This window comes from Elephantulus edwardii, unplaced genomic scaffold, assembly GCF_000299155.1.
Source record: "Elephantulus edwardii isolate Elephantulus edwardi_28Jun2011 unplaced genomic scaffold, EleEdw1.0 scaffold00047, whole genome shotgun sequence".
In the NCBI taxonomy this organism is placed as follows: Eukaryota; Metazoa; Chordata; class Mammalia; order Macroscelidea; family Macroscelididae; genus Elephantulus; species Elephantulus edwardii.
Genome location: NW_006399797.1, coordinates 16,659,155 through 16,670,376, shown reverse-complemented (window position 1 = coordinate 16,670,376; position 11,222 = coordinate 16,659,155). Strand labels below are relative to the sequence as shown.

General features: G+C 39.4%; 1 protein-coding gene across 1 annotated transcript in view; it reads right to left on the bottom strand.

Moving 5' to 3' along the window:
• Nucleotides 1-9,946, bottom strand: part of CCT2 (chaperonin containing TCP1, subunit 2 (beta)) — a 20,826-nt gene extending 10,880 nt beyond the window's left edge. Inside the window, exons 1-9 of the mRNA XM_006886082.1 lie at nt 9,855-9,946; nt 9,083-9,157; nt 8,906-8,971; nt 4,757-4,868; nt 4,478-4,554; nt 3,445-3,557; nt 2,394-2,596; nt 986-1,086; nt 347-474 (exon numbers count right to left, since the gene is read on the bottom strand). Of these exons, the coding sequence (XP_006886144.1) occupies nt 347-474; nt 986-1,086; nt 2,394-2,596; nt 3,445-3,557; nt 4,478-4,554; nt 4,757-4,868; nt 8,906-8,971; nt 9,083-9,157; nt 9,855-9,857 (878 nt within the window). The 5' untranslated portion in view covers nt 9,858-9,946. The remainder of the gene's footprint in view (nt 1-346; nt 475-985; nt 1,087-2,393; nt 2,597-3,444; nt 3,558-4,477; nt 4,555-4,756; nt 4,869-8,905; nt 8,972-9,082; nt 9,158-9,854) is intronic.
• Nucleotides 9,947-11,222: the final 1,276 nt, after the last annotated feature.

The following is an 11,222-nucleotide window of genomic DNA, read 5'->3' as shown; positions in this document are numbered from 1 at the left end:
GGAGACTGAGCCAGCATGACCAGCTGCAGCTGCCTGCCTCCCCGCCCGCAAGAAACACTGAAAACACGACCGTGCAGATGCTCCTCTGTGTGTGCGCGTGTGATGTGTGTGAGAATAGAATTGTGGAAGTGTTGATATTTTAAAAGCAGCGAAGATTTATCCCCCTGGACTGTTTGATTCCATTTTTGACCAAAGCTTCTCTTTAAACAATTGATATTGGAAAATTGCCATACTGACCTAAAGGAAGGGGGCAGGTATGTAAATCGTCTGCTAGAAAATTGAATAAAATTGCTAAATGTGGAAAAAAAAATCCTTTCTAGTTAATACAGCAAAAAAACACATATACCTGTTTATAAAGCAATTGATTCCATGCTTAAGAATACGTTCAACTTTCTCCTTCATTTTTTCCTTTTCTGCATGTTCTATTTCTGCAACCTTTGCTGTAGAATCAACTCTGACTCTGGAACCAAATATCTGTAAGGAAGCAAGTATAAAAATATTCCATTACACTCAGAAGTTGCACAGCACTTTTCAATGCTTTTATCCAAATACACCAAAAACTATGTGTGCCCTCCTGAGGCTATATATAATATATATGGTCCTTGGTATTCATCAAACCTGACACTGAAATGATATCAAGATGATGACATTCCTTAGAACAATCAACCACATGAGATCAAAAGAGCAGCTTTTACCCAGGGATAAAGCTCAGAAGTCAGGGAGAAATAGGGAAGAAGTACAAATGGAAGTGGACCAAGATGAAGATAAAGTGTCATTATAATGTGGATATTGCTATCAATGTCACAAAATTTAAGTATACATTATTGAATGGGAAACCAATATATTCACACAAATCACAAGGGGGAAAAAAAGCAAGCATGTGTGTATATGCACATACACTCCCCCCCCACCCCACAACTGTTTTTTAAACTCGCTGGGTTCATGGGTACCAGCAATTAGAATTTCAAGAAACATCATTACACACCTTTATTTTGTCTGTATCCATGCCAGTATTTGCAATAAGAATTTTAGCATTTTCAATCCGCTTTGGTTGATTTACTCCAATTTTTTTATCCAATAGAAAGCCTACAATAAATGTTAAGAACAATAATAGCGTTTCCAAGGAATACCTCAAGGTTTCATCAGTAAACTGTATAAAAGTTATTTGCGTTATCAATTACTTTTTCCAATTATTAAATAAAGTTCAATTTATCAAGCCCCTCATGTAAATCAATGTACTGTCATTTTTATATAAATTAGAAAATAGTACAAAGCACAAGTAAACATACTATTTCAGAACCTTTGTTTGGATACCACAGAGACATGGATAATGCCTAAATAGTGATGAATTTACTAACTTAAAATGAACATCATAAGAGTAAACAAGTTGTGAAGATTCACATATACATAAGGTACTGCAAAGTATTTCTTTTTTAAAAAGACCTGAAACAGTAGACAAATCAGACCCTAGCCATGCCTTAGGTATTCATTTGTACTGAGAATACAGCATTGTCAGAGATGCTAGTTATCAGCCTTGACAGATCTGAAATCATTCTATTAACCAAGTAAATGCTGACCTCTCCAGAGTTTGTATAAGAATATAGAAGAGTTAGCCACTGTTATTTAAGTTACTAACAAAGACAAAATGAGATTTTATATAAAATTCTTATTATGTCTGACATAGGGTTCTGGTGGCACAGTGGTTTAACACTCGGCTGCTGAATGAAAAAACCAGCAGTTTGAAGCCACAAGCTACTCTAGAGGAGAAAAAGGAGGCAATATCTATAAATATTATAGTCTTAAATTCTATCAGGTAGCTCTGTCTACAGTCATTGTGAGTCAAAATCAACCCAAATATGATGGGCCAGGCATCTACCCCACTCACAACTCTAGGCCTCAAAATCAATTCAAACCACGTCAGTTATGGCTGATTAAAAAAACAAACAAAAAAACCAACAGATTCCAGTTTGCAAGTGGAATGGAACATTAAGCAGAATGGAAAAAGAGTATGTGTCAAAGCTCTGAAATCTGAAGATTCTGAGGAGATGTACTGAGCCATGATGATGGAGAACACCACACATGTAAAGTATTGTGAGCATCCCTTTGAAGAGGGAATTAGTTGGTAATTGTGCTGCTATGCAGTGTGAATGTTGCCCTCATTTGCTAAGAATGATATGACGTTTCTAATAGAAGTTCAATTTTATCATTTTTTTAAAATTTTACCAGCATGTATTACAATTAGAAAAATGACTGCAGCATGATTTGCACTCTAAAATAGAAATTCTCTAGCTTTATAAAGCATCATTAACTCCAGCTAGCTAAAAATAACACCCGCTTAGTACTTGGTATCCAATCAAAGCTTCCTTTTCAGTATTTGATACACATACACGTACCTTCATCTAAATAGGAATCTGCCAGACTTCCTCCTAACTTCTTGATGACATGAATTGCCTCCAGATTACCAGAACCTTTCAGTCTAAGAACAGCTTCTACAGCTAACTTAGTAAAGTGATCTTTGTGATGAGTTAGAAGTTTTGAGGATAAAGTTGTTCCCGCAATGTTCATTAAATCTTGACGGAATTTAGCTTCATTAGAACTTAAAACAAAAAGACATTGATATTTGAGTTTCTTCAAAGATATTAAGTCTACCTACTTTTCAAAATTTATTCAGATACTCTTACGTCTAACTGCTATTACCACAACTTTTAAAAATTTGAAAAACATTCAATCTCGATAAAATCAAGAAATGTTTATTAAAGAATAGCAATTTCCCAACTAAAAGCAAATTACAGAAAACACACACGGCTACCATCAGAAATGTATACATTTTGTAGAAGCAGAAAGTATCTTCTGAAGGATTATTTAGTAAATAAAATTACTTAACATGCATGCATACCTGTGGATCCAGAAATTATACCCTTAGCCAACTTTTTACTTGGTAACTCCATCATATTAGAAAGCTCAAATTTGACAAGCCATAATACTCAGCAACAGATTAAGTAAACCATTATTATACTAATAACCAACATACTTTAATCAACTAATTAAAAGGAGGCTAAAAACTCTGTGCACCACTGTTTCTGTTCGTCTGTTCTGATTATATATGCAAGACAGGAAACTAAAACTGTAATGGCTATACACTGGAGGGGAATGTGAGGTTTTTGAGAATAGGAAAAGCAGTAGGGCCATGTCTGCATATGCTTTTCAATGCTCATTTTTTCCTTTTTGTTGTTGTTGTGTGCTGTTGAATCAGATCCAACTTGCACAGGAGTTTGCCCCTCCTCCAGCAGAGCATCTGGTGGATTCAAACCATGTGCCTTAGGGATTGTGGCACAGCTTCTTTGCCACTAGGCCACCATCAATGCTCTTTAATTTTATGCATTGTACATTATAAATAAACCACTGAATTATTAAGATAGGAGAGTAATATTTTGGTACACTAACCCATGATCAACCGCAGAGTTCAAAAGAGCTTCTCTTGCTGCCTTTGTGGCTTCTCTCCAGCCTGCAATGATAGTCTGTGGATGAATCTTTTTTGCAATTAAATTTTCTGCTTCCTGTTAATAAAGTGAAAAATATTTGTCAGAGACAAAGGTGTGTGTAATTCAGGCAGTGGTCTTCATAATTACTTGTTATGCTTCAAGAGCTGGACAATGTCTAAGGATGACAGAAGAATCGATGACTTCAAGTTGTGCTGGAGAAGAGTCTTGAACATATCATAGACCACCAAGAAAACAAACAGGTCTGTTTTGGAGAGGGTAAAACCAAGTCTCTCCTTGAAGGCTAGGGTTCTGAAGCTCCTTCTCACATACTTTGGGCACATGGCCAGGAGAGACCATTACTTGGAGAAGGACATCATGCTCAGAAGGGTGGAAGGACAGCGCAGGAGAGGAAGACCCCAGGTGAGATAGACTGATTCAGTGCCTGGGACAATAGGGGTTGGTATTGTCAGAATTAGTGAGACTGCCTCAGAACAGAACAGGGAAGGGTTCAGAGCTGCTGTATATAGATATAGGGTCGCTATAGGCTGCAGGAGACTCAACAGCTTATATCAGCTGTTTGTATTTAAAGTCGGTTGTTATTTTGGAAGAACATTCTTCTAAGTGGTACATCACTCTTCTGTCAATCTGCTGTACTGAGATAACCTGGAGTTGCTGTAATAATGAACCTTGTGTCACTGGGGTGTCAAATGCCGTAATGGTTACCCATGGTGGACAATGTTTGGTGGAGCTCCCAGTTTAATACAGGTTTGGAAGCAGGAGTGGAATTTACTTCCTAAACAACATGCTACAGGAAACTCTATGAATGCTGAGAAATAACAATAGTTATAAAAAGGTTTCAGATCTTTTGTTCATAGGGTCACTCAACTCAACAGCAATCAATGACAATAATTATTTAGGAAAGGATTTGCTTAATTTGGATACTCAAAATCACAAAGAAACAAAAAGAGGTTATTGTTATTCAAGTATTTTCTTACCCTTAATAATTCTGCAGCTAAAACAGTAACAGAGGTAGTTCCATCACCAACTTCATCATCTTGAACCCTTGACATATCTAGAACAGAAGTTGTTTTTAATTTACATGGATTCTGCTTTTCTTGATAGTTAATTCCCCTAACATACCCACTATAAGTCCAGGTCTATCAGGCCTATGTTTCTCTGTAACATAATAGTTTCAAATAAGTATTTCATAATGTTAATGAAACAACTGCTTTATTAAAGTCCCTTCCTCCCTTTAATGAAATCTTCACACTCACCAACTAAAACTTTAGCTGCTGGGTTGTCAACACCAATATTTTTCAGAATAGTTGCACCATCATTTGTTACCATAAGGGAAGCATCTCGTCCACTACTTAGAAGAATCTTGTCCTAAAGAAATATAAGATTTAAGTACATCTTGAAAAAGAGGGTCAACTAATTTATTTTCACATACTACTAGTACGTTGGCATTATGACAGCTATTTCAGAGTATCCAATATTCAAAATTTGCTTAAATGCATAAACTCTATAACCATTCTTTGGTATCTACATTCTACAAGAGGGGTTGCATCGGAAGACATATCAATGAGATGTTTTAGCAACATGATAATCAAAATGATGGAAACAAAACTGTTTCTATACAACCACAGCAAAATAAACTACAACAAAATCAAGTTTCAGGGTATTTATCTAAATCAACAAGAATGTAAAATGCGAGCCACAAAATCTCCTCTAGCAACACCAACAAAGTTCAAGACAATACCAACAAATGCTGGGGAGGTTACAGAGAGATTGGAACTCTCATACGTTGCTGGCAGGAATGTAAAATGATGCCACTGTGGAAAGCAATTTGGTATTTCCTTAGACAACCTAGAAAGAGAAATACCATTTGATCAAGCAATCCCACTGTACTAGGGGGATATCCCAGAGAAATTAAGAGCTGTACAATAAGCTAACTTATAAATATCCTTGTACACTGTACTATATTATTTAAGAGACTGAAATAACCCTGCTGTTCATCTATGGATAGAATGATAAAAAACTATGCTACCTTTACACAATGGAGTTATCATGCAACATTGAAAAATAATCAAGTCACAAAACACTGCCTAATATGGCTGCATCTAGAAAACATTATACTAACAAAAAAGTCATAAAAAGACTATTACATGTGGTTCAAATCCACCAGATGCTCTGCTAGAGAAGGAGGGACAATCTCCTCCTGTACCAGTCAGATCCAATTTGACGGTACACACACCCCCCCAAAACAAAAAAAAACGAAAACCAAAAACCCCAAACTATTATGGTGGAAGATCACCTCTGCTGAACATTAAGCAAAGGTTTAAACACATAAACCATTCTTGGACAGTTACAGGGGCAGGGAAGAGAATGAGAGTGGATAAACAATTCATATATAGGTCAAGTGGGTGAAGTGGAAGTAACATTAAGGGATTGATCAGACATAATTTCAAGATAAAAGGAAATCACACTGTTACATGAAAATATACTTATATAAGACACTCATGTATCTACATGTTGTTAACAGAAATACAGGTCTTGCCCTGGCCCTACCAAAGAAGTTGTGTTCTTAGGCCAAAATAGAGTAAGAATACAATTACTATTCATTTATGCAGGAAAAATTTATGCTTTACCAAATTACATCAGCTGCTCTGTGAGCGAAGGTTAGGGAATCTCCCCCCATGTGTTTAAAATGCCTCTGAAAACCCGCTGGAGGGTCAGCTGAGTCAGTTCCAACTCAACAATACACAACAACCAAACACTAGCATCTAGGGTTCAAAGGCACAGTTTAACATTATGGCAGCTTGATGCCATAGTGGTTTCCAAGGGAGCAACTCACTGATTCAGTGGCTATAGTTCCCAGGTGTGTGCTTCCTCTTTAAGACTCACTGCAACAAAAATGCTAAATGCTAGTTTTGACTTTTTTGCCTTTTTTTCACCACATAAAAGGCGAAAATCTCTCATCTCAAAGATTATGCTGAATGGAAATAAATCAGTCACAAAAGAAATAATTCTGTATGAGCTCAATGCTAAGGAAAGATTTTAACTCGTTCTTTGATGGTTACTAAGGATGGGAGAGGTGAAAGAGGGAGGAGAAAAAAAAAATCAACAAATACATAATACAAACATAGTTGTTATTTCATGTGCCATATAGTCACCTGACATTCAGGGACTTTATGTACAACCACTCTGAAGCCTGCTCTGTCCTGAGCCAGTCTCACTGGCTCTGAAACACATACCCCCATTTCCCCAGTTACTGTATCAATCCATCTCATTAAGGGTCTTCCTCTCCTGCACTTTCCCTCCTCCCTTCCAAGGATATCCTGAGCCAAGGATGGTTCCTGTCTGGTGACATGCCCAAAGTATGTGAGACAGAGCTTCAAAATCCTAGCCCCCAGGTATAAACTTGGGTTTCACCCTCTTTCTCAGACAGACCCATTTGTTTTCTTGGCAGTCCATGCGACGTTCGAGACTCTTCTCCAGCACTACAACTCAAAAGCATCTGTCCTCTTTAGTCATTGTCCAGCTCTCTGATACACAGCAAGTAAATGCCAAGACCATGTTCTGGATCAGGTGCACCTTAGTTTCTAGAATGACATCGCTGCTTCTTAGTACTATGGAGAGGTCCCTGACAGATTTTCCCAGTGCAAGTAAATTAGTCTTTTGATTTCCTGACTGCTGGTGCTAAGAATGTTGATTGTGGAACCACTTCAATCTCTTCTCCATCTATCATGGTGCTACCAACTGGCACACTGAGAATCTCTGTCTTCTTAATATTGAGCTTCTTACATATGCAATCTTGCAATCCTGAAGGCACCTGGTTCAAAATCCACCAGTTGCTCCACAGGAGAAAGATGTGCAAACTCCTCCCTGAAAACTTGCTGGAGGGTCAGCTATGGGTTAGTTCTGACTTGATGATATATTAACAAAAAACCACATACTAACAAAGCATCATAGTACATAAGCTATATAGCAATCTTATGACTTGAACTCTGTCCTATCCTGTGCCATCCTCATAATAATATACTTAAAATCATCGCAGCAGTCGCTCTGTCAATCCATCTGGTTGAGGGTCTTCTTTCAACCAATCCCCCACCTTCCCAAGCATGATGCCCCTTCTCCTAACATGCTCAAAGTATGTGAGACAAAACTTCACTAGCTTTGCCTCCAAAGAGTACATGTTTGTTCCTTTGGCAGTCCACAGGATATTCAGCATTCTTCTCCATCACCACAGTTCAAAGGCATTAATTCTTTCATCACCTTTATTCACTGCCCGGCTCTCAGATGCACAGTAAGTTAATTAAATGGTGCATGGCCTAAATTAGGTATATCTTAGTTCTCAAAAACGACATTATTGCTCCTCAGTAATGTGGAGAGCTTCCTGACAGCAGATTTGCCGAATGAAATATGTATCTTAATTGCTGGAACAAAGTGTGCTGACTGTGCATCCAAGATGAAGCTGCAGATTGTTTCAATCTTTTTTCCATCTAACATGATGTTGCCTATTTGCACAGTGGTGAGGATTTGTTTTGTGTTGAAATGAAATCCATATTGAAGGGTTACATTTGATCTTCTGCAGCAAGTGCTCAAGTCCTCTTCACTTTCAGCAACAAAAACTGTCATCTGCATAACGCAGGTTAAGGCATCTTCCTGTTCTGCTGTCATATTCTTATTCAGAGTCCAACTTCTTGAATTGTATGCTTAGCATACAGACTGGAAGAGGCGAGGCATGGAGAAAGAATACAATTTTGATGCACATCTTTCTTGATTTGAATTACTTAAGTGCTCCCTTGCTCTATTTGGACAACAGGCTTTAGGTTTTGTGTGAGCAAAATTAAGCGTTCTGGAATTCCCATTCTTCTCAATGTCAGTCATAATTTTTTATGATACACAAAATCAAATGCCTTTGCATAATCAACAAAGCATAAACAGACAAATATATTAAGATAAAAGAAAGAAAAGACAATCTAAATAAAGGATGACGAGCATTACTAAAAGAAAATGAAGACACAAACAGGCACAGAAGAAGAGTAAGATTACAACGTGGGTTTTGTAATTAATGCTATAAAATAAAATATGCATGAATGGCTAAACAAAAACCAAATTTACCTTATTAAACGTTAAAAAAATTGTTTAAAAGATTAAAAAAAAAAAAAGAAGAAGAAGTGTTTGTTACACTGCAATCTCAGAGGTGTGCCATTCAAATCCACCAGATGCTTTGCTGGAGAAGGAGGAACAATCTCCTCCTGTAGAGTCAAATCTGATTTGATGGTGTACACACACACACACACACACACACACACAAATGATAAAAATAAAATAAAAGAAGTGTCTGCTAATAACTACTTTGCCACTAATGGTTGTAAAAAAAATTTACTAAAAGTTAGAAAATAAACCAATATTCTTACCATGCCCTTGGGTCCTAAAGTGCTCTTTACCAAGTCTCCAATAGCAATGGCACCAATAAAAGACGACTAAAGTTAAAAAAAAAATCAAAGATATTTTCCAAGTTAGTCAATCATACAATTTTAAATGAAAGAGTTCAGTCACAGCCTCAAAGGAAGGGCGAGAACGAGCTGGCTCACCAAACGAGCTGTTTCTGCTCTCTCTTCATCAGCTCCAGCTTTGAAGATGTTAACGGGAGCAAGGGAAAGGGATGCCTAGAAGATAAAAGGAAAAGCCTGTGAAGACATGCTCCTTAACACAGGTCCATAGCGGCCTTAAGCTCTATTAACAGGTATCCAAGAGAAAAATAACTTGGAGTATAATTTACTTTCTCAAAGAAATGATGCTTCTCATATTAAGCGCAAACAACTAAGAGGATGGAGTGGAGGCTTATCTAAGAGAGGAATGAGCCTTCTGACGTGTGTGTAGCTGCCAGGGCGAAAAATCAAGGAGCCCAATAAACATGGTAAAAGTAAAGGGTGTTAAACTACGGATGAGGAAAGCGGTTCATGCTCGGGAGGACCGCGGGGTCGTCCAGGGGCTGCGAGCCTCCATTTTCCGCCCTGCCCACAGGCCCCGCCCCGATGGCGGGCGGGGTGGATCGCGCCGGCCCGGGGATCTAGAAATTTCTCCACGACGGGAGGACAAGGAAGAGATCTGGCCTTCGGGTTCTGGGGATAAGGGAAGGATGGGCCAGAATAAAGTGCGACCTTGCGATCCAAACCTCCCCCCGGCCGGCATGGAACGCTCCCAAAAGCAGGCCTCGGGCAGGCCACACACCCCGGCGGGCGCCATGTGCGGCGACTCAAGCTCGGACACGAGGAGCCCGCCGCCCTGCGAGGGAAGAGCGGGCTGAGAGGCGGCAGCACACAATACGACAAAGAGACCCAGGTGCCGGGGGACCGAGCTCACCATGGTTCCAAGGAGTGCTGCACACACGTTAAATCCTCACTGCTCAAGCCGGGACCAGAAGAGGGGCGGGAGCAGGAAGTGACGTCACACGCTCCACTGCAGGGGGCGGGCCGCAGCCGGCGCTACGTTCCTGCCGGCGCCGGCACCGCGAAGGAGGAGAGGGTAAGACATCGAGAGGACCCTGGACAGCCGCCCCCGCCTCCGTCACGGTGGAGGGCGGGGCCTCAACTCATGCCCCGCCTCCTGCGGCATCTCTGGCTCTGGGAGAGGAAAGGGAGGAGTCTGAGGTTTGTTTCAGGAGGAGCGGCTAGCTCTGAGGTCTCTGAAGAACAAAAGCGACGCCTGCGGCGCTGTGTGTGTGCCATGATGGCGGTGTTGATGATGGTGGTAGGTGCTGTCCACACAGAGCGACCCTATGAACAGCAGATCTGAACCCTGTCCTATGCCCTCATCATCATCTGATATACTTGAGTCCATTGCTACAGTCTCTGTCAATCTATTGTGGGTCTTCCTATCTTTCATTGACTTTCAGCTTTCCAAGCATGATATCCCTTTCCAAGAAATAGCCTCTGCTAGTAACATGTCCAAAGTAAGGAGCAATCTGGTTATATCTTTTCCAAGACATACTTATTTGTTCTTTTGGCGTTCTATGGGATGGATATTCAGTAGTCTTCAACACCACAACTCAAAGGCATCAGTTATTCTTCTGGCATCCTTATTCACTGTCCAGCTCTCAGATGAATAACAGTTAGTTGAAAAGATCATGGCCTGAATCAGTTGCACCTTAGTCTTCAAACTGCAATCAATGCTCTTCAGTATTTTGGAGAAGTCCTTGACAGCAGGTTTACTCAATGTAATACACCTCCTGGTATTACTAGCACCAATAGCATTGATTATAGATCCAAGCGAGATAAAATCATTGGCAGTTTCATTCTTTCTCCATTTATCATGATGTTGTCTATTGCCCAAAGGTGGTAAGACCTTTGTTTTATTGAGAGAGAATCCATATTGAAGACTGTGGTCTTTTTTTTTCTCCTTTTTTTAAATTTTCTACTAGTTTATTTACAAAATTCAAATATATTATTTTCAAGAAAAAGTTTTTCAATTTCCTTCACCCCCCCCCCCCATATCAAGTGTTTCAGGTATTCCTTACAACCAGCAAGCAATGTTATGTCACCTACATAACCAAGCTGTTGATGAGTCTTCTTTCAATCCTTATGCCACATTCATCTTCATATAGTCTTCTTAGAGTCTTGCTTAATGAATTATTTGCTTAGCATACAGAGTGAAAAAGTATGGGGAAAGGATACATCCCTCACTACACCCTTCTTGATTTTAAATCATTCTATGTTCCATTTGGACAACATC